Genomic DNA, 22,925 nt, shown 5'->3' with positions numbered 1-22,925 from the left:
CAGCAGGCTCCCGGCCTCCTCTTTAATCCGGGGGACATACAGCTGTGGAGCGGAGGGGGACGTTGGGATACAGTGCTGGGCAAGAGGCCTGAGGAAGCTGGGGGGCCAGGCGGTGGCTCTGGGAGGGACTCGGCCCCCACAGGTGTCCATCCCGGGCTGTCCCCGCCATCAGGATCCTGTACAAATGCTCCGTCCTGGGCCGCAGCATGATGGTGGGGCGGGAGTGTGTGTGTGTGGGGGGGGGCAGGGGCTCAGTAGCCTGAGGCCTCCCCGAGCTTCCTGGGGTCCGAGGCGGCGTACACACAGGCGCCCTCCTGAAACACGGCCTGCACCACGTTCAGGAAGAGGTCCCTCTTGATCTTGGTCTGCCCGCGCGCCTGGAGCGCCACCTGTACATCCTGGAAGAGAGTGGGCGGGCGCAGCTGAGGGCAGCAGGCCTCTGCCTCTGGGTGGGGCCACACCAGGCCTGGACGTCCCGGCTGGGAGCAGGGGCCAAGAGTGGACCAGTCCTCCCAGGCCCAGCTGTTCCCAGCAGGGGCCGGGTGATGGCTCTGTGGGAGGGAAAGGTGGGGCCCTCGGCAGCGAGCATGGCCTCGCATGTGGCTGACGCCCCCAGCACCGCACGGTCCCCCGGCACCACGGGGAGCAGCTCACAGAGGAAAGAAGGAGAAGCAAAGCAAAGCTGGGGACCCCCGAGATGGAGCCGTCCGCCTGCGGTAGAGGCCTCTGCTCTCTGCCTGGCCAAGGGCAGGGACCGAGGGGGAGGGGTCTGCTAGTGCCAGAGGCGGGTCTAAGTGAAAACGCCCCCGTGGGCCTGAGGACACCCTCTGCATGAGGCAGAAAGGAGGGCGTCCCACTGGACGAGCCTGGAGGCGGCCTCGGGACTTTGCCCGTGCTCCAGTGAGGACAGTGGGTCAGGGATGGCGGGTAGGGCTGGTAGGGCCATCTCCCATGCTAGGTGCCGCTCCGTGCCCCCTTCACTGCTCCCTGAATCGAGGCTTTCCCCAGTGAAGTCCTGTTGGCTCAAGTCCTGAGTGGAACCGTCCAGGGGAATGCCGGGGTGCCAGGCGTGTTTCCAGGATGGGAGGGGTGGGGCAGCTCAGCCCCTGAGCAGGGCCAGGATGGGACAGGCCCTCTGACAAGTAAGCCTAGGAGCCTCGCAGGACCGCAATTCCTCTCCTGGTGGGTGTCCAGGAGAAAGGAACACACGTGCAACACCAAAACAAAGCATCGCTCGTTAAAGTCCCAGTGGGGGCTGGAGCCATTAGTATGAGGGGAGGGTGCATGCCTCGCACGCATGACTTGGGTTTGATCGCCAGCACCCCATCTTGTCCCCCAGGCCCCGCTGAGAGTGATTCCTGAGTGCAGAGCCAGGAGTAAGCCCTGAGCACCGCTGGATGTGACGCCCTTCCCCGAAAAAAGAAAAAAGAAAAAATAATAATAAAGCCCCAGTGAGCTCAGACTGGAAATGGGAGGAAGAGAGAGGTTGATGGAAAGTGTTCTGGTTTCTCCCTCTTACGCCAGCACCAAAGGAGCTCCCACTGTAATTTTGGTGGGAGATTGATTAAATTAATTAATTAAAATTGAAATCTTTGTTTTATTTTGCTGGCCACACCTGGCAGTGCTCAGGGATCACTCCTGGCAGGGTCTGGGAACTGAACCTGGATCCTGAGGATAAATCCCTGGTCAGCCCTGTGCAAGGAAAGTGCCCTACAACCGCTGTACTATGGCTCCAATCTCTATGACCTTTTTTTTGGGGGGGGGGTCCAGAATGTGTCGCCGGAGCCCTGGAGGTTTTGTAAGCAACACCCTTCTTTCCCCTACTATCCTAGGGCTACCGCTGAAGGACGGTCCTTCCTGTCCTCCCGGGCCAAACGTCCACCGGCTGAAAGCCTTCCTCCACAGGACTCCGGGGTGACCGAGAGGTTTCGGCAGATTCGGGAAAACCCCCACACCACTGAAGCAGCCAGAGGCCAAGCGTGTGGCCGTGACCGCAGACCCCTGCCCTGACCGCCCTGCCCCTGTTTCCTCTAACCTGGTTGAAGTCGGGCTCGTAGCTCACGAGGCCTTGGCTGTTCACATGGACGATGGGGGTCTTGATGGCCTCTTGCAGGTCCTGGCGAAGCCACAGCTTGTTCATGATGGCCTGGGGGACGGGGGCGGGGAACCCCAGAGGGGGTGTCAGCACCCCACATCAACTCCCACCTACCAAAGGGCTGCCCAGAGTGGGGTGCTTGGCCAGGAGCTGCCACACTGACCTGGGCCACCACCGGGATGATGAGCTCCCCACCAGCCCCGCCGATCACCAGCTTGGCCCCCCGGGCTCTGCTGATCAGGATGGAGGGCACCATGGACGAAGGGGGCCTCTCACCTGGAACTGAGGCCACAGTGTCACACCAGGCCCCCAGCGGCCCCCCCATCGCTGTCTCCCCTGCAGGCCCAGCTGGCCCCCTCACCGGGTTTGGGGGTGGCACCCAGTGGTGAGTGCCTCCAGCACAGATCCAGGAGCTCATTGTTGAGGAGGACGCCAGTGCTCGGGGAGTACACCATCGCCCCAAAGCTGCAAGCGGGCCAGGCGTGCACTTAGTTCCCAGCCCTCCCTGGCCCTCCAGGTGGCTACCCCAGGACACTGCCGGTGTCCCTCTCCTGTCCTTGACGCGCGCGCACACACACACACATGCACATATGTATTCCCACACACATATGCACACACATGCACACACGTACACACATATGCACACATGTACACTCATGCACACATGCGTGCACACACACATGCACATATATACACATACATGCATACACACATGCACACGCACGCACATGCACACATGCATGAACACGCACGCACATATGCACACACGTGCACATGCACCACACTCACGTGCACACTCATGTATACACAAACACACATGCACACACATGCACATGCACACACACACACACACACACACACACACACACACACACGCTCCCTGCTAGGAACACCTCATGGGTACAGCCCATTTTCAGCAGGGCCTGGCCCAGCCGCCCCATCCGAGTATTGGGCTGCAGGACCCACTGGACAGAGAGGAAGGAGGAAGGAGCAAGAGCAACGTGCTGCCCCGGAGACCACCCAGGGCTGCCAGCAGGGGCTGGTAGGGCCACAGGCAGTGTGGAGACTGCGGTGGGCATGGGGGGTTGTGGGGGCAGAGGTGGACCCGCCCTCCCGGGGCCCCACGCACGGAGTGTTGATGGTGCTCGTGGCCGCCACGGCACTGCCGTCCTCCCCCAGCACAGACACGTGGGCGGTGCCCATGCGGGGGGCCCAGAGCCTGGTCAGGTTGTAGTGGGAGCCCGGGTGGTCACCCCGGTCATCAATCAGCTTCCGGATGCTCTGGGCCATAGCCTCCTCCAGCAGTTCGTGGGAGGAGTTCTGGGGGGCAGGAGTGGGGTCACCAGGGGGCGAGGTGAGGTGGTGTATGCTGGACGCGCCGGCAGGACCTTCTCCAGCCCACTCTCGAGCCTGGACACCTCCAGATCTGTACGTCCTCTTGGTTCCCAGGGATCCAGGGCCACACTGTCCCCCGCACCTGCCAACCCAGGGCCCCTCCCCCCACTGAGCCCCACGCTGAGCGCCCCTGTACAGCCCCCCCCTCTGAGCCCCGCCCCCTCTCTGGCCTGGGACCTGCTCCACCTCCCGCTCCACCCTGCTCTCTGCGCTCATGGGCACCTGGAGCTCTGGTGCTCTGACCCTCCTGCCACGCAGAGCCCCAGGGCGCCCCCACCCTTTCCCCCTGCCCAGCTCTGCTGTAGGACCCCTCACCAGGATCTCCCGGTGGACGCGAGGGTCCCCAAGGCGCCATCTCTGCCCCTCAGCAAACTTGAGCGTCTCCACGAGGCGGTGGTACAAGTCCACGCGCCCGTCCAGCCTGGCCACAGACTCAGAGGAGAAGTTGAAGCCTGGGGAGGGTGGGGCGGGCAGGGAGGGGGCATCACTCTCTGCCCCGTCCAGCGCGTTCCCCTCAAGCGTGTCCGCGTCCTAGGCTCCAGGATCAGTACTACCTTTGGGACCAAATGTGCAATTATGCCCGGGATCTTGAGAGGAGCAGAAGGCCCTGGGTTACTCGGGTGGGTTCTGAGCCGCATTGTCCTTCCAAGACAGAGACAGAGGGAGGAGGTGCAGTGCCATGAAGGCTAGGGCGAGGGTGCCGGCAGCCCCCGGAACTGCAAGAGGCCCAGAGCTATGCCGGAGGCAGCCGCTGGCAGCTCCCCTGCGGCTTCTGGAAGGCAGGACTCAGACAGGTCACCTTCCTGCTGTGTCCACTTTGGAGCCGGGGACAGTGCCCAGGGCCACATCGTGCAGGCAGGTACGTGACCCCTCAGGCACACCCCGACCCCCCGTTTTTATTCAGTCACCCGGTGTTTGGTTCTGTGCTGCAGTCACCACCGGGAACCAACCCGATCATCTGGGGCTCACCTGGGTGTGGCCGAGACCCCCTTTCCAGCCCGCAGTGGAGACACAAAGCAGGCAACAGGTGGCCGGCCAGAGCCAACCTGCCCCTGGCACTGGGTCTCTCGGGGGTCCTCAGCAGGTGGGGGATGCCAACCCCTTTCACAGAGTCCCATGGGTGGGCAGCCCCAGAGGCTGTCCACAGACCCTCTGCCCTCACCGCCCCCACTGTCCCCATCTGTGGACTGAGGAGGGGCCTCGGCCGGGAAAGGCAGTGGCTGCCGGGCTGTGATCGGGTGTGGAGTTAGTTGAGTTCCGGGGATGAATGGGGTTGGACTCAGGACAGGAAGCCCTGGGGCCTTACCTTGAAGCACATTGAGGATGAAGCTGAGAATGGCGCCCCCTGCGGGTGGTGGCGGGGAGTACAGCGTGTACTCCCCCAGGGGCATGGCCAGGGCGTCCACCACCTCAGGCTGGAAGGACCCCAGGTCCTGCATGGTCAGCTGAGTGTCTGGGGTGAGATGAAAGGGCCTCATGGACAGACAGCACTGCCTGGGCTGGGAGCTCCCCTCACTGGGCTCCCAGGCCCCAGGATGTTATGGGAACAGACGAGACGGGACAGGCGGGAGGGAGGAGCTGGGGGGATGGGTCGCTCAGCCACAAGGACCCCGCCGGCCTGCAGGCCACGGCGCCCAGAACCCCGATCTTTCTCTCACACAGGGCCACTGGCGCCCTGGGCAGCTGACCTTCCTTGGCAATGTCCTCCAGGAGTGCATGGCCCAGTCTCCCAGAGTAGAATGCTTCCGGGCCCTCCTTGGCCACGGTCTCCAGGGTGGTGGCCAGTGCAGGCCATGAGAAGGGGTCTCCAGCCCGGAGGGGCTCTGTGCCGTTGAAGAAGAGCTGCCTGAGGGTGGGAGCAGCTGAGGGTGGGGCCAGGGCCGGGGGTGGGCAAAGACCCTGCAGGGGCTCTTGGGGGTCTGGGAGGCCCCTGGAACACGGGCTTCTGATTCCAGCGGGCTGGGTCAGGCCCGGGGAGGGGCCATTCTCTTGCCCCCCTCCCCGACATCCTGGCTGGGGCTGGGCCAGCCCCCATCTGGCTGGTTCTCTCCAGGCTCCAGAGAGGAGAGGCTGGGTGAACGGGTGGGCTGGAGGGGAGGGGAGCAGCGGAGAAGGGGACCCCGCAGACTCAGGCCCCTTCTCCTCCATCAGTGTGTGAGGGGTGCCTGGCCGGCCGGCGGGGCGGTGTCCAGCAGGGCTCACCTCAGGGATGATTCCTGCAGGAAGGGCCGCAGCTGGGTGCTGTTCAGGAACAGGCTGAGCACGGCAGGCAAGCGGAAGCCGCCGCGGAGCAGCCGGATGGTGGGCTGGAACAGCTGCGCCCAGGGCAGGCGGCCGTGGCGCCGGTGGGCCTCGGCGTAGCCGCGGAGCTCCCCGGGGACCCCGATCCAGCGGACCCCTGCACGGCCAGACCCGTTACCCAGCCCCCACCCCGGCCTGCCCCTGGGGATCCTCTCATGCACCCACTGGGTCCCCCCCAGGCTTCCTGGCCAACCCACTCAAACCCACCAGGCTCCCCACCAATTTAAAGTCAGTTCTTGGAGCCCGGGGCACCCCCAGGCCCCACCCCACACCTCCCTGGCCTCTGCTCAGGATCTTTCCACTCAGACTCCCCACACCCCAGAACGAGCTCCGGTCGGCCCAGTCCAGGGGGCCCCACTCCCAGCCTGCCCGGGAGGGGGCCTCACCTTTGCCCAGTGGCTGTGCCTGCTTACACCACTCCAGCAGCCCTGGGGAGGTCTTGGCGGGCACTGTCTCCCGGGCGTTGATGACCTCCACCTTCCCTGGGGCGGGGCGGGAGGGTGGGGGTCAGGGGCTCCCCCTCCCACCCCCAGCCAGTTCCAGTCTTCCGCTCCACCTTGGTGCCAACGCAGGACAGGTGGGGGCAGGAAGACCCCGGCTGGGGGTCAGCAGCCCTGCTGCCCGGCTGAGCTCACCTGTGCTGGCGTTGTAGATGGTGAAGATGACTCCTCCCCCCAGGCCCATGCTCTGAGGGTTGACCACTCCGGTACAGACCAGCGCAGCGATGGCCGCGTCCACAGGAGAGCCGCGCTGCTGCAGGACCGCCCTGGGGACATGCCGCGGGTCAGCGCATGGGGGGAGCGTGGGATCAGGGGCGGGGCTCCTGCTGCCCCCAAGCCTCGGTTAGGTCAGGACATGCTGGGTGGCACCACTCACGGGCCCATAGTGCCCCCACCCGCCCGATGCACCCGCTTCCAGCTGAGAGCGGATGCCCACCCCCCCCAGCACTCCTGCAGCCTGGGTCCCTGATGTCCACTCTCCCAGCCCCACGATCTCCCTGGCAACAGGAAGACCCTGGCCTGGGAGGGCTCCAGGAACCTGGATGGGGCAGCTGCTGGTCACCGTGGACGCACCAGCCCGGGTCCTCCAAGACTGGGCTCTCCGGGGAGGGCAGAGGCCTGGATCACTCTGGGGCGCTGGTGATTGTGGGTGCACTTGAACCATGAGGCCCCTCAGTCCGGGGCGCAGGCCTGTGCCCTGGTCTGATAGCTCTTCCTTCTCACCTCAGGGGAGCCAGCCTTGAGTCCCCAGTTATAGTTGAGGAGACCCAAGTCCCCTCCCTGCGCCTTGGGGCCTCTGGTCCCAGCTCCCTCCTGCAGCCCAGACCCTTCCTCCCGAGCCAGGCACCTCTGCTTGGAGCCCCGTGGCACATAGCATGCCACCTGCTTCCCCGTAATCTCAGAGAGAGTGGACTCGATGCTGGGATAGCGAGGACAAGGTATAGAAACACCTAATTTAATTCAAATATAAAAATATAAACAACCCAGTCGGACGGGAGAGACAGAGCAAGGGTTAAGGCACTTGCTTTCTTTCTTTTTGTTTTTCTTCAAAAAAGCTTTATTTGTTAATTTTGCTTCCCGGCTCTGTGCTTGTGCCTTCAACACCTTCAAGACGGTTTTCTACTCCTCGATAAGGAAAGCATGCTTGATTCTGTCTCGAACACACTTGCAACCACTGTAGGTCTGGCTGACGTGCTTTTTGTATTAGGCACCTCTTAATTTTTTTTTTTTTTTAGCTTTTTGGGTCACACCCAGCGATGCTCAAGAGTTACTCCTGGCTCTGCACTCAGGAATTATTCCTGGCGGTGTTTCAGGGACCATATGGGATGCCGGGGATCGAACTGGGGTCAGCACATGCAAGGCAAACGCCCTACCCGCTGTGCTATCACTCTGGCGCCAGTTTTAGGCACCTCTTGAACTCTAGGTCTCACAGCATGGTTTCCTCCAAGCTGGCCGGGGTGCACGCCACACTCAGACTTTAGTCCTTCCCAACCCTTTGGGTATAAGGGTAAAGAATTCTATTTCCAGGCGTTTGAGGCAGCCTGGTTTTGCAGGAGGCTGTACTGTAGGAGAACCGACGGGGTATGTCAAGCTCTGGACCACTCTGAAGGCCTCACAGACTCCGTCCCAGAAGAGTGGAGGCATTTTCTTGCATGCAGTTGACCTGGGTTTGATCCCTGGCACTGCCTGGGGTCCTCTGAGCACAAACAGGAGTGATACCTAAATCCAGAGCCAGATGGAGCCTTGAACAAAACAAGCCCCCCAACCTGCACCCAAAGAAAACTGCCCCCAAATCAAAGGATGAATGGGGGGAGACCTTCCTACCCGCTCCCTCAGCTTCTTTTGAATGCAGTGACAGGAGTTGTGCTAGCCCTTGGCTGAGGTACTGGGGCCCACACCACTCTGGTGCTGAGGGTCCCAGACAGCACATGTGGCTCCAAGGCAGACACCCTTCCCACTGAGCTGTTCCCAGGATCTCAGAAACATCAACATGCAAGCCAATGACTCCACCTTTAAAGCTTAATTAATTAATTAATTAATGGTTCTTGGGCCACATCTGGCTTTGTTCAGTGCTTACTCCTGGTTTTGTGCTCAGGAATCACTCCTGGCGATGACCCTACGGGGTGCTGGGGATTGAACCTGTGTCAAACATATGCAAGGAAAGTGCTTTATCTTTCTGACGCTGGAAGTTGATTTAAATTGGCACCTCCAGGGCCTGCAAAAATAAATCCTGATAGGGGCGGGAGCGATGGTGCGATGGGTAGGGCACTTGCCACGTGCATGCGGCTGGTCCAGGTTGGATCCCTGGCATCCCTTACGGTCCCCTGAGTTCCCTTAGGAGTCACTGCTGAGTGTAGAGCAGGGGTAAGCCCTGAGCAACACAAGGCGTGGCCCCCACCAAATCAAAACAGAACAAAATGTTGATAAATTAGTCTCTTTGCCAGCATTCAGCTAAGATGTAGAGGGAAAGGCTGACTTCTCAAACAGACACGCTTCTACATCTGATCATCCTGGGGCTCCTCCACCTCCCATCTGCACTTCCTTCTCCATAATGCCCTCTGATTGACCTTTCTATAATGATGGCCATGTGGTGCCCCTAGTCACCCCTGCTCATCCTCGCTGGCCACTTTGAAGCAAAGTCGGGAATGCAGACCAGCCAGACTTTTAATTCCATTGCACAAAAGCTGAACTTGGGGAAACTGCTAAAGAATTTCTGGATGCTCTTTTTAAAGACCTTATAAACTTTGCCAGAGTTTAGTTTGGTCATCTAAACTTAGCCAGGTTACTCTGGGTTATACCAGCTTATTCACAGGCTGTAGGGGACGGTGAAGCCAAGGAATGAACCACAAAAGTTAATTCAAATTTGCTCCAATTTTTCCCCCCTCCTTTGGCTTTTTGGGTCACACCTGGTGATGCTCAGGGGTTACTCTTGCCTCTGCACTCAGGAATTACTTCTGGCGGTGCTTAGGGGACCATAAGTGATGCTGAGGATCAAACCCAGCTGGGTTGCGTGCAAGACAAACACCCTGCCCTGCTGTACTATCACTCTGGCCCCTGCTCTGATTGCTCCTTAGACGATTTCTCCAAGAAAAAGCAACTAGCTAGAAAAACGTTCTTCAACTCGGAAAGATGGTCTCCATAGGGCCATCCCTTAGCTCTCCCCAAATTTACAGGCTGGGAAAAAAATTCTACAATGCGCTCAAAGACCTGAAGAAAATATGCTTGATTATGCTAATTCACTTGGAGTCAAAGCCAACTTTGGGTGTAGATGATGAAAACTATGATACCATTTCCTTATTCCATTCTTTGTTTGATTGATGGGTGAGAAGGAGAACTTGTGACTTTGGTCTAACTAGGCCACAATGGAAACTCGTCCTGTGCTTAATTTGGCTGAACAATTGTGACATGGTGCTGAATGTACAAAACCAGGCTGTACAAATTCAACTGTAGCAATGGATGCATAAATCATCCTTTCAAAACCTCCATTTCTATGTCCTGTGAGAACAATACAGGTGGAACTTACTATTCGGACTGTGCCTGTTTCTTGGCTGAAGAACACATTGCTAGCATATGTACTGATGGCAGGTTCATCTTTTCAGATATGCCTTTGGAACTGTTTGTGATTTTGACATACTTTTGAAATAAAGGAGATTTATTTGTGTGTGTGTGTGTGTGTGTGTGTGTGTGTGTTAGGGGTAGGAAGCATAGCTAGCAAATCTTACTAAAGATTTTTTTATTCTACTTAAATTTTGGACTGGAGCGATAGCACAGCAGTAGGATGTTTGCCTTATAAGCGGCCAACATGGCCGACCCGAGTTCGATTCCTCCACCCCTCTCAGAGAGCCTGGCAAGCTACCGAGAGTATCTCGCCCGCACGGCAGAGCCTGCCAAGCTACTCGTGATGTATTCGATATGCCAGACACAGTAACAACAAAGTCTCCGATGGAGACGTTACTGGGCCCGCTCAAGCAAATTGATGAATTGATGAACTTAAATTTTATTCTTGTAGTTTTATTTGTCTGTTTTTGTTTTTTGCTTTTTGGGTCATACCCAGCAATGCTCAGGGGTTCCTTCTGGCTCTGTATTCAGGAATTACTTCTGGCAGTACTCGGAGAACCATATGGGGTGCTGGGGATTGAACCTGGATCAGTTGCTTGCAAGGCAAATGCCCTACCCGCTGTGCTACCGCTCTGGCCCCTCTTCTTAGAGTTTTTACTCCCTCATCTCTAGCCCTTCCCTTCCCTTCATCATTGCTGTGATAGGCAGGGACTGCACACACGGGCTGTTTCTTAGTCCTGGAGTACACGGGGGTTATGGTTCTTGCACACTTGGCTTTGCTCTCCTTTAGCTGTGATGCTTGCACACGTGCTTGCTAGGGAGAACATTCTTTTCTCTGCGCACATCCAGCAGCGCTCAGAAGACCATGCAGTGTTGGGGATTAAACTCAGACCTCCTGCGTGCACAGCGTGTGCTCCAGCCTGCCAAGCTCCCTCGAGTCCAGGGGGAGCACTTTTAATCGAGGCACACAAGTGATGGCAGTGCCCCTCGCTGGGGGTTGCTGTGGTGCTCACTCAATGCTTGCCAGAGGCACATCTTAGCTTGGGGCTAACACACACTTCCTTGTTAGTGTTGAAGCTTATGGGGGAAGGGGGTGTCATCCACACCTCCTTTTGTGGCGTACTTGCACACCTGGCTGTGGTGTAGCGAGATTTTCCATGCTACGGATCAGAGACACCCCAGCCACAAGGCTCAAAGAGTAGAGATGCCAGAACCATCCTTCGTGCATGTGGGATCCCACGAAACTGAACTCATGGCCACACGTTCGAATAGAAAACATGCTTGCAAGGCAGGCTTTCAAAACCTCTGTAATATTTCTCTGGGACCACAAAGGGAAAATTTTTTTTTGGTGGTGGGGTGTCACACCTGACTGTGCTTAGGGCTTATTCCTGACTCTACACTCAGGAATCACTCCTGGTGATGCTCAGGAGACAATATAAGATGCTGATAATCGAGCCCAGGTCGGCTGTGTGTAAGGCAATTGCCCTACCTGCTGTACTATCTCTCCAGCCCTCACAAAGAGAATTTTATCCTCCCTATGGAGACAAAGAAAAGATAATTCTAAGGGGGTTGGAGAGGGAGTATAGCCAGTAGGGTTCTTGCCTTGCATGTGACTGACCAGGGTACAATCCCTGGAATCCCATATGGTCCCCCAAGCCCTTCAGGAGTGATCCCTGAGAGCAGAGTCCGGAGTAAGCTCTGAGCACCACCGGCATGGCTCCCAAACCAAGCCAAACAAAACGTAACAAAAACAAATGTAAGGAGTGGGAAGATAGAGGGCTGGAGCATGTGCTCTGCGTGCGGAAGGCCTTATTCTACCCGTGGCGTTGCATGGACCCCTGACTTGAGTTTCCTGCCTGGAACAGCCGCTGAGCACCACTGGGTGTGATTGCAAAACAAACCAGCCATAAAGTGGGAGATGTCCTCAATGCTAAACACCTAAACACCTGTCTCTGGTAATAATGAAAATTCCATGGTACTCAAGCTAGCATATAGAAAAGAGTGATTGGTGAGGCACTCTGTAGCTGGAAAATGACTTTATCACTATAGGTGAACCATGAGGTTTTAGTGTAAAACATTATTATTATTTTTTTTTAAGAAGGAAGCATAGAGGGGCTGGAGCAATAGCACAGCGGGTAGGGCGTTTGCCTTGCATGTGGCCGACCCAGGTTTGATTTCCAGCAACCCATGTGGTACTATCCTGACTACTGCCAGGAGTAATTCCTGAGTGCAGAGCCAGGAGTAACCCCTGAGCATCTCTGGGTGTGATCCAAAAAGCAAAAAAAAAAAAAGAAAGTAGCATAGAGCACACAGAAGACAACCACGTGGCCACACCACTGCCACACTGCAGTCCCCCCAACTCATGTCCCTCTCTCATTTCCCGTTAGATCCTCAAAGTTTCTATGGGCCATCAGGGACAATCTGGAGAAATTTCAACTACAAGTTGCTCAATAAGGATAAAATTGGCAAAGCCACAGATGCCTTTTGAATCAGGAGAAAAATGTGTGGCTTGGCCCCAGTAAGTGACTGGCCTCCCAGACCAGCTGCAGCAGTTCTAGTTGTGTCCGCGACCTGACTTGGGACAGTGGTCACCGGGACTGAGTGGCGGGGGATGGTGCCGAGAGCGGAGACTTGAGGACGGCAGCAAAGGCTTCTGGGAGGCTCCTGATGGGCCCCAAGCCCATCAGGTAGTGCAGCTTCCTCTGGTGAGATTCTGCTCTCCGCAGACCCTCAGATGTCGGCGGCTGAGTTTCATTCCTGGGCCACCACGCCAGCATATACGGCTATGCATTTTGACTGTTCTTGCTTTTCCTCTCGTCTCCTCTTCCCTTCCCTTTGCGTTGGGATGACCAGGGGTCACTTACACTTGAGTGCTGGCACTCCCACATTTGGTTGTGGAGCTCTGTGGGGGTTGGTTGCTTCTTCTTATTTTCATTTCTTTTTGGGGGAAGGGGGTGTTGAGGTGGTCACAATCATCAGTGTTCGAGGGCTCCTCTTAGGGGTGCTTGGAGGACCCTGTGGTGCTGGATCTCTGAACAGGATCATGGCATTAAGTGGCAAGGCAGGTGGTCTAAGCCACAGAGCAAGTCCTCCTGCTCCATCACCTGGAGTCACAGTTAAATTATTCATTTAATTAACTGGAACCTCTGCAGCAGTGTTTGGGCCTTTCCCGGCCATGCTGGCTGGGCTGCTGGAGGAACTGACAGCTCCGTGGTCCGTGCTGGCAGAGCTCGGGCCCTGCAGTGGTGGGGTGGAACTCTGGGATCACACATGCAAGGCATGTGCTACCCCCAAGGTCAAATGCTTGGTCACAGTGCTCCCTGGGGTCGCATACTTAGCTGTGATAAAGCTTTTTTTTTTTTTTATGGCAGCTGGGGATCCAAACAGTAGTGTTGCTGGAGCATGTGGGGGAGGCTTGAGTCCCTCAGCTATTTCTGGCTCCCAGGGTAGACTATGTGTTAGTAATGGTTTGCAAGTTTGCTTAGGTCAAAGGTGTCCAGTGTCACAGAGCTCAGCATACACAGCAAGTGGATCATCCTTGAAAGGAAGGATCATTAGTGCCTGGGAGTTTCCTCTGCGCTTCCGAGGAACGAGGGACTCGTTTCAGAAGCCAAATAATACAATCTATGCAAAATCTGGCCCAACTCACATTTTCTCTGTGCTTAACAACCCCCGCTTTCTGGAATTTAGCATCCTTCCTTCTTGCACTGACACTACATTTCCCAACATTGCATTTCCTAAGACCCTAATTAAATTCCTGTTTTTCTTTATGGTTTTGCTTTAGTTTGTTGACATAAAGAACCAAGATAACACAAACAAAACCCAAGCGAAATTTCAAACAATTGAAAAAGAAAAAAAAAAGAACACAGAAACTGCAGACTACAAAATTGTCATGCCACAGACATTAAATAACTATATTCAAAACTTTCAAAAGGTAGCTGGCGATTATAAAACAGGGAATTAGGAGTTCAATGCTAACAGGAGATTAATATCACATTAAACAGAGGAAAAGGATTAATTCAATACAAAATATCTAAATGTTAGTATAAAGGGGCTGGAGTAAAGTAAAGGCCCTCCCGTTGATCATCGATTTGCTCGAGCGGGCCCAGTAACGTCTCCATTGGAGACTTTGTTGTTACTGTGTCTGGCATATCGAATACTCTCGGTAGCTTGCCGGGCTCTCCGAGAGGGGCGGAGGAATCGAACTCGGGTCGGCCATGTTGGCTGCGTGCAAGGCAAACGCCCTACCGCTGTGCTATGGGCAGAGCACTCGTTTGTGTGCATTTGACCTAGGTTCTACCCCTAGCACCGCATACGGTCCCCGGAGCCCTGTCACAACTGACCCCTGAGCGCAGAGCCACTGAGCACTGCTGGGTGTGGCTCAAAAAACCAAAACAAACAAAAGAATCTAAGTATAAAAAGAAAATTGTATAGATTGCGGAAAGTAAACTGAGACGACGGGTGATAAAAAGGCAAATACATACACACACCAAATAACAACAAGAAAAGTTGGTTAAACTGTGCTTCGGACACTGTAGTTTTTGTTTTGTTTTGTTTTGTTTGGGTCACACTTGGCAGTGCTCAGGAATTCCTCTTGGCTCTGCACTCAGGAGTGAACTTTTGGCAGTGCTCTGGGGACCATGTATGGATAGAACCCACATCAGCTGCGTGCAGGGTAAGTGCCCTCGCCACCGTACTGTCTCTCTGTCCCCAGACATAGTAGATTTTAAGAAGAAAAGTATCGCTAAAGACAACGTGATTTATTATTATTAGTATAAAAAGTTCAATTTAACAGGAAGATATAAAAATCTGCACATTCATTTGACAGTTTTAAAAATACACATAGCAAAACTTGGCAGAATAGAGTCCAGGGAGCTATCCAAGGGCTGGAACTCCTGGGTTGCAAGTTGGAGTTCTGGGTTCGAGCCCAGCACTGGAAGGTCACTCCAGGCCCTGCAATACCGGGGTGACCCCCATGCCTGACCCACAGACAAAAGGAAAAGAAGAAATAGACAAATATACTTCACAGGACGCTTTAACATAATTCCTCCTATTAGAATAAACAGGAAAAAGAGCTGTCAGACTAAAGATTCTGATTTTTATTTTGTTGGGGAGGGGGCTGGGTAGGAATGAACTCAGCCTGGTGGTGCTCAGGGGCGGTTACCTCAAGTCCTGTGCTCAGGAGTGACCCCAGGCTGTGCTTGGGAGACCAGGAATGTTTCCGGGGATTCAAGTCAGAATCAGCTGCATGCAAGGCAAGTGCCTTACCACTGTACCATCTCTCTAGGTCCAGACAAAAAAAATTGAATGACATCACTATAATACATACGCTGAATTGCATATCTAGAGTACCGCACTCAGAAGTTGCTCAACTGAATGCACGTCCTTTTCTTTTTATTTATCTATTTATTTTTGCTTTTTGGGTCACACCTGGCGATGCACAGGGGTTATTCCTGGCTCACGCACTCAGGAATTACTCCTGGTGGTGCTTGGGGGATCATATGGGAGGCTGGGAATCAAACCCGGGTCGGCCGCATGCAAGGCAAACTCCCTACCCACTGTGCTATCGCTCCAGCCCTCCTTTCCTTTTTAGAGGGGGATGGGTCATAGTAGGTCGTCCTTGGGGGTTACTCCTAGTTCTGTGCTAGGGGGTCATCCCTGGCTGTAAACGGGACCATGTGGGGCCAAGGTTCAAGCCTGGGTCTCCTGCATGCAAAACCTGTGCTCAGCCTGTTGAATCATCTCTGGAGTTTCTTTAAAAAAAACTTTAGCTGTTTTTAGCTTTTGCTGTTGAGGGGGCCACGCCTGGCGGTTTCCTGGGGCCCTGTAGTGCCGGGGATGGAACCCAGAGCCTCACACAAGCCAGGCTTGTGCTCTACACTCAAATCACATCCTGGCCCCATACATTATTTTTTGAAACACTGAGAATATTTATAGAAGCTTTTCATTTGCTGGACCTAAAAATGTTTTTTTTTGTTTGTTTGTTTGTTTGTTTTTTGCTTTATGGGTCACACCTGGCGATGCTCAGGGGTTACTCCTGGCTCTGCACTCAGGAATTACTCCTGGCAGTGCTCAGGGGACCATATGGGATGCTGGGACTCAAACCCGGGTCAGCTGCGTGAAAGGCAAATGCCCTACCCGCTGTTCTATCGCTCCAGCCCCTGAAAATACGTCTTAACAAGTGTCAAAAACTAAAATCCAGGTTGGCGTGAGGGAAGGGGAGGAGAGATAGTACAGGGGTTAAGATGCTTGCCTTGCGTGTGGCTGAGTCCACTTTATTTTGGGGAGCAACCCCTGAGCCCGGAGTTGAGAGTAGCCCCAGAGCAGTGGTAGGGCCAAAACATACCCCCTCCCCCAGCCCCCGCAAAGAAAAAGTTTGGAGCTGAGTGGGATGTGAACACCGTAGATCAAAGCCTGTGGGGCTGGAGCATCAGCGAAGGAGGATGCGGGAGGAGGCGGCTGTGGGGACGCCTGGAGGTGCCCCCTCTCTTGAGGGCCTCTGCTCGGCTGAGCTCAGCTGCAGTTCGGGGTTCCCAGCCAAGGCCTGGCATCTCACAGAGGATCAACCTGGGCTCCCCAGCATGGCAGGAGAGATGCTGGGAGGAAGCGTCAAAGACAGCGGCAGGGACAGGAGGGGCAAAGGAAAGAGAAAATTGAAAACTGTTTTCTAAGTGGTCGAAATTATCAGAGAAGACAAATACCGGGAAGGAAGAGGCCACGTACTTTCAGTCCTCGTGTGAAAGGATACAAGGAATTCAAGAATCATAAAGCTGCAAAAGCTACTTGGGGTGGGAGGGCTGGAGAGATGGTACAGCAGGCAGGGCTATTGCCTTGGATGCGGCCGATCCGGGTTCGATCCCCAGCACCCCATATGGGCCCTCAATTCCCATCCGGAGTGATCCCTGAGAACGGTCAGGAGTGAGCGCTGAGCACCACCAGATGTGACCTCAGAACAAACACGCTACTTTGGGGCTGGAAAGAACACTCCAGCCCTGCATGCAGGAGGCTCTGGGTTCATCACTGGCAGCACAAATTCCCCTCAAGTACCACCAGAAGCAGCCCCTAAACACCAAAGCAGTAGTCTCAGCACCTCTGGGTATAGCCCTGCAAACTAAATCAAAAGTTAAATGAAGTCATAGCTACTTTGACCCAATCTCTATCCTCCGAACACAGAATAACTCGTCTTGTTTTCCTAGGAATTAAGAAAATGCTGACATCATCCCCTGTACCGGGTTGTGTGAAGGGAGAAAGAACTCGGATCAGAGCAGCGTCCCGTGAAGCCTCGCCAAGAAGACGGGCCCACGTAGCAGATGCAAACTGGAACTGAACATTTCAAAAGGTGCTAAAATAAATCCAGAGAATTAGAGAAGCTGTGAAAGAACAGCCTACGTCAGAATTAGAAGAATTCTCAAGTGTGAAAAAATGAAAACTTACAAAACAAAGTTATGAGACTCGGGAAAGAATGTGCATGAAAGAAAATAGTTCAGGGGCTGGAGATCCCTCGGTGGGCGGGAGTTCATGCTCTGGAGGCAGGTACAACCCCGGCACCTCAGGGTCCACGGATCGCGGCTGGGCATGGCCCCCAACACAGAAAAATAAAGGGAGGTGGTGGTAATATTGCTCTAAGGACACAGCTATTATCTTTCATGTATGGTCAAATGACAGTCTAAAAAAAATATTCTGTGAGGCCAGGGATGGGGTTCAGTGGTAGAGCACTTGCCTATTAGGTATGAGCCCTGGTTTGATCCATAGCACCACACACACACACACACACACAAATCTTCTTGGACTCTATTGGCCTCCAGGACAGATAGAAGCAAACCTGCGTGTGCATATAAAACTGGGTGTTCTAAAACCTAGGTGGTGATGGGCTGGGGAGATGGTACAGCAGGGAGGGCCCTGCCTTGCATGTGATGAACTGGAGTCCATCCCAGCATCCCAGTAAAGAAGAAAAGAAAGAGAATCCATGTGGTGAGGTGAGAACAGAGGCAATCAATTGGGAAAAAAAAAAAAAAGACAGAAACAGCTAAAGCTATTATGGGTGGTGAGGCCCAATGTATGGATTAAAAAAAAAAGGAGGAATGGGGGGCAGAGTGATAGCACACCAGTGGCAGGGGGAACTGGGGGTGGTTGCTTGCTTTGAATGCGGCTGACCTAGATTTGATCCCTGGTACCCCAGATGGTCCCCTGAGTACCACTTGAGTGCAGAGCCAAGAATCCTGAGCACTATTGGATGTAACCCCCAAACCAAAAATAAATAAATAAGGAGGAATGGTAAGAGGGACAGGAAATATGAGAAGTGGAATACGCTGACAGGCTGGCGGGAGACACTGACCAAGTTCGAGAAAGGACTGGGACAGAGTGAACAGGGGAATAGCTTACTGGTGGTTTCGGTATTACTCAACACTAGGATGGTATCATCAGGGTTCTCTAGAGAAACAGAACCAATAGGATATATATAGCGACTGACACTTTTTGTTCTTAATTTTTGTTGTTGTTTATGTTGGGTCACACCCAGCAGAGCTCAGGGGTCTCCGGGGTGGTGGGTATCAAACCCTCAGCCCCCCAGGCAAAGCACACACACTCCAGCCAGCCCTTTGAACTATCACCCCCAACCCCGAGACAGATCTTTATTGGAAGATTCTTTTCAGGCTTTTGCTTCTCTTTAGGTCACATCTGGCAGTGCTGGGGGCTACTCCTGGCTCAGTGCTTACTGGATCTCTTCCAGCAGTACACGGTGGGGTGGCGGGGCGGGACGGGGGCATGCAAGGAATGCCTGGGTCACACTCAGCCTCCCACACAGTGCTCCCTCCCTGGTCTGTTGGGGAACGACTTATTCATTAAGGAGCAGGAAACCCTGACACTTGTTGGGAAGGCAGCAGGTTGACAGCTCAGGCAGGAGCTCCACGTGCAAGTCTTTGAGGCAGAACTCCTCACTTCTCTGGAAAACCCATTTTTGCTCTCCAGACCTGAATTCAGCTGACTCCATGCGGTTTGCCCACACTACGGGGAACAATCTGTTTCACTGACAGCCAGCTAGCTGTAAATGCGAGCCATCTGTAGAAAAATACCCTCCACATCAACTTCTAGACTAATATTGGCCCAGAAAACGGGGAGCCTTGGCCCAGACGCACTAACACATAATGTGAATCGGCAGGGCTGTGCGCGTTGCGGCATCCCTCACAACTGCCCCAATCCAGAGACGACCCAAGTATCCAGGAACAGATGGACGAAGAAAATGTGGGGCGTGTACACAGTGGAAGACGGCTCGGCTGTGAGGAAGGATGAAGTCACGCAGTTTGCTGCTGTGTGGATGGGTCTGGAGGGTGAAGCCGAGTGAGGTTAGTCGGAACGAGACAGATACGAAACGCCTGTCTCTCCTATGTGGGCTTTAAGCCGCACCGTAGGGGAATGACAGCTGTCCAAAGGCGGCGGAAACCGAGAACCCGTCTTGGGTTGGAAGCGGGACAAAGACGGAGGGCAGTGGACATCCTCGTGGAGGGTGTAGTGCTGGAATATTCTATATATGGAACCCTACCTTTAACAGTATTGTAAACTACAGTCCCCAAAATTTAAAAAACAATCATAAGAGGAGTGAGTATGGGGGGCGGGGAGATGGCTCACTGGACTAGTGCTCGGGCTTTGCATGACAGAGGTGTGGGTTCCCTCCCCAGCACCGCAGGGTCCTTGAAGCACCAAGCATGGTGCCCTGAGCAATGAACCAGGAGTAGCCCCTAAGGCACCAGGTGTGGCTTAAAAATGGCAAAGGGAAGAGGAACCTGTAGGCGGGGCAGGTGGTGGGTGCAGGGCCCTGGCACCACCTGGTCCCGCAAGCACCACTGGGCTGGACATTGTCAGAGCCAAGCAGCGAGCCACACAGCTGGTCCCAGTCCCACCAGGGGTGGCCTTCAGGCCCCTGGGCACTGCCTTGGAGGCCCCGAAAAGGTCAAGCCAAAGAAGACCAACTGAACTTCACACACTCACAGTTATGTATGTATTAAAAGGGTTTGTGTGTGTGTGTCTTTTTTTAATTTTTAATATTCTTTCCTTTTGTTTTTGAGTGTCAAGGTCCCATACATGTTTGAAAAAGAGACATGCCAGGGACTGGGCAGATAGTGCAGGGGATAACATGCTTGCTTTGCATGTGATTCAATCCTCAGCACCAACCACGGTTCCCTGAGCACCAGCAGGAGTGATGCCCTACGTGCAGAGCCGGGAGAGAGCCCTGAGCACCACTGGATATGGCCCAAACTCCCAAATTTAAAATGAAAGTCTCATTCAGGGGAAAAACAAAGCAACAAAAACCTAAAAGCAACAGCAGTAAAAACCTGGGGAATGCAGTATGCCAACGTTTGAGAGCAATGGCTACCTGCATTGGCATATATTGGTAAAGATTATCAAAGTGTTTGATAATCTTTGAGAGTTTGATCGTCTGTGTGTCCACCTTATAATCCTTATAAAAATACAATCAAGAGGGGTTCATTCCAGGAATGCAAGGGTGGTGTAATATTCATTGCACTGGGTGCTTCACTATTCAGTGCACAGTGGGAATGGCGTGGACCCTGCCCATCCAGGGTGAGTCCCTGGCATCCCATATGGTCCCCACTAGAAGTGATTCCTGAGCTAAGAGCCATGAGTAAGCCCTGAGCTTACTGCCGAGTGTGGCCCCAACTTCACCACCTGCCAAATAAAGCTCTGACCCTTACCGGGCCAAGCCTGGGGGCTGGGCAGGCGCTGGGGTCCTGGGCTAAGGTGGGGGACCCTGGGAAGATGCCACTCCTGTCTTGTGCAGGGTCCCGGGGGGGGGCACTCATCCTGTGACTGCAGGCCTCTGGGGAGCCAGTGACGCCTTGAATACTACTGACTTCGGGGAGACAGGAGTGGGTCAGTGAACCCTCCCCCGAGTCCGTATTGGGTGGGAGTGCGAGCCGCCCCCGCATGGCCCCGGCAGACAAATGTCTAGAGCGCCCCCAAGCCGCTGCTTTGCCCACTCCGCCATCTGCCTCCCGAGCCCACTGCCCAGCACGTCTCCGGGACAGCCCCTGTCCCTGTCACCATGCATCCTTGGGCTGACACAGGAGGCCTGGGTCGCCCCCAGGGAGGGATCTTGGCCTTCGGGCGGGTCTGGGTCGCTGACCTCTTGTGCTGCCACAGAGACTGGGGCCTGCTCCAGCTCCAGCCCACTCCCCTGTCTTCCAGCAAGAGCAGGAAACAGTTCGCCGGCACAGAGGACCCCAGGAGAAGCCACATCCGGCCTCCTCACCCAGGGCACGGAGACCTCAGCCCGGGCTACCACAGGGACAGAACACGCCAGGGAGCCCCCTCAAGCCTGGGGCAGGTTCTGCCAGCCTAGACCCACCCTCTGGCCCACGCTTGGGGACAGAGCCCCTCTGCATGCTCCCTGAGGATACCCACCTGCCCCCCACATGTCCCTAAGCAACTACACATGGTCACTGTTGCTCCATAAGGAGGGCCAGAGGCACAGGAAGGAATTCGCAGGATCAGGCCAGGAGGGACTGAATGAAGGAATGAATGAAAGGGAAAGAGAAAGCATGCAGGGAGAAGAAAGTGGGGGCAGAGGGGCCCCCAAGCACGCCTGCCTATGGGGCCTGAAATGGCCTGTCCCCCCTTTGACACGGACAGGGCCCTGACCCTGACATTCCAGGAAGCAGCTGCGGAGGAGAGGCGGCTTGCTGGAAGGGACCGTTTACTGAGGGCCCTGGGGTCAGGGGTCGGGGGCATCCCTACACCCCTCCCTGGTGGCTTCCTGGAAGTGAGTCGGGAAACTTTTGCCAGCGGGGGTCCCTCTTCACCGACCCCTTGGGGATGGGTGCCAGCTGGCGGGCGAGACTGACCAGCTCAGGCCTGGCTGATGATCCTTGTCCAGGCAGGCGCCTGGCCGCAGGTACACAGGTGAGCCTTGACCCGGGAGAGAGGCTGGACTCACACACGCCTCTGCTCTCCTCACAGTGCTGGACCCCAAGCCGGCCCTCCTGTGAGTGTCCACTGCTATGGACGGGGTCTCGGGGCAGCTTCTCTGCTGGAGCCCACAGTCTAATGTTCCCACACTGGCCAGCACACCCTCCCGTCCCCCACTGGCCAGCACACCCCTGCCACGGGAACTCAGCTGAGGGCTGCCGGCGCCCGCCGCCTCTTACCGTCCAATGTCCGAGCAGACCTTGGAATCTGCAGCAACAGCCGCGCGGGCAAAGGCCTGAGGACCACAGGGACTGCGGCGTCGGGAGAGGACCACGGCGGACACGATGACGGCGAGGGCCACCCCCAGCCCCAGCAGGACCGAGATGACCGTGGCCCTGCGGCCCGGGGCCATGGCTCCACAGCTGGGGAGGGGCGGGCAGGTGGGCGAGGGGGCAGGGGGAGGAAGGGCCGCGGCACAGACGGAGGGACTGGACAGGGGCGCGTCTGCAGCAGGACAGACAGACGGAGACGGCCGGGGACTGGCCGCGAAGCAGCCGTCCCCCAGTGCCCGCAGAAGCCGGCCCACGCCTGAACTTCCAGTTTTCAGCCCCTGCTCTTGGCCTGGCCCCTGGCCAGTGGTGGTGTTTGTGGGGAGTTTTTCCTCCCAGAGAGGAGAAAGGAGTGAGCTGCCGCCGTTAACCCTCACGCTGCTGTTCCCAGGCCTGCAGAGCAAGCCCTGCAGAACCCTGGCCCGCCAGCCCAGGGAACCAACTCGGTACTGGAAAGCTGGGTCCAGGGACTCAGGGTTCAGGGACTCAGGGTTCCCTGGTCCCCAGGCAGCCAGGAGGGAGGGGGCAGGGTGGAGGGAGGGGGTCAGGATGGAGGACGGGACAGGGCAGAGGAAGACATAGGGCAGAGGCAGGGAGTCAGGACAGAGGGAGGGGGTAGGACAGAGGGCGGGTGGGCGGGGGAGGGGTGTCTCCCCCACTGCAGCTGGGGCCCCAGCCAGGGCCTGTCTCAGGGGGTGCTGGGCTGTCCCCAGTAGCCACCTCTTCTCTGGGGCCAGGTGCCTGCCCCTCCGTCCTTGGCCTCAGGGTGCCAAGTGAGAGAGAATCGGGGTACAGGGACACAGAGGAGCACCCGCACCCTGGCCTCCT

General features: G+C 55.7%; 1 protein-coding gene across 1 annotated transcript; it reads right to left on the bottom strand.

The window, feature by feature from the left end:
* Nucleotides 1-245: 245 nt before the first annotated feature.
* Nucleotides 246-22,195, bottom strand: GGT5 (gamma-glutamyltransferase 5). Its single transcript, XM_056120729.1, is given in 12 exon segments — nucleotides 246-398; nucleotides 2,036-2,146; nucleotides 2,259-2,403; nucleotides 2,405-2,560; nucleotides 3,225-3,415; nucleotides 3,806-3,942; nucleotides 4,797-4,943; nucleotides 5,179-5,336; nucleotides 5,693-5,888; nucleotides 6,178-6,273; nucleotides 6,427-6,557; nucleotides 22,008-22,195. Coding segments are annotated over 12 exon segments (1,788 nt in total). The 5' UTR covers nucleotides 22,181-22,195; the 3' UTR covers nucleotides 246-251.
* Nucleotides 22,196-22,925: the final 730 nt, after the last annotated feature.

This window comes from Sorex fumeus, unplaced genomic scaffold, assembly GCF_029834395.1.
Source record: "Sorex fumeus unplaced genomic scaffold, SorFum_2.1 ptg000043l, whole genome shotgun sequence".
In the NCBI taxonomy this organism is placed as follows: domain Eukaryota; kingdom Metazoa; phylum Chordata; class Mammalia; order Eulipotyphla; family Soricidae; genus Sorex; species Sorex fumeus.
The sequence above is the reverse complement of the archived record's forward strand: the minus strand, read 5'-3'. Positions and strand labels throughout refer to the sequence as shown.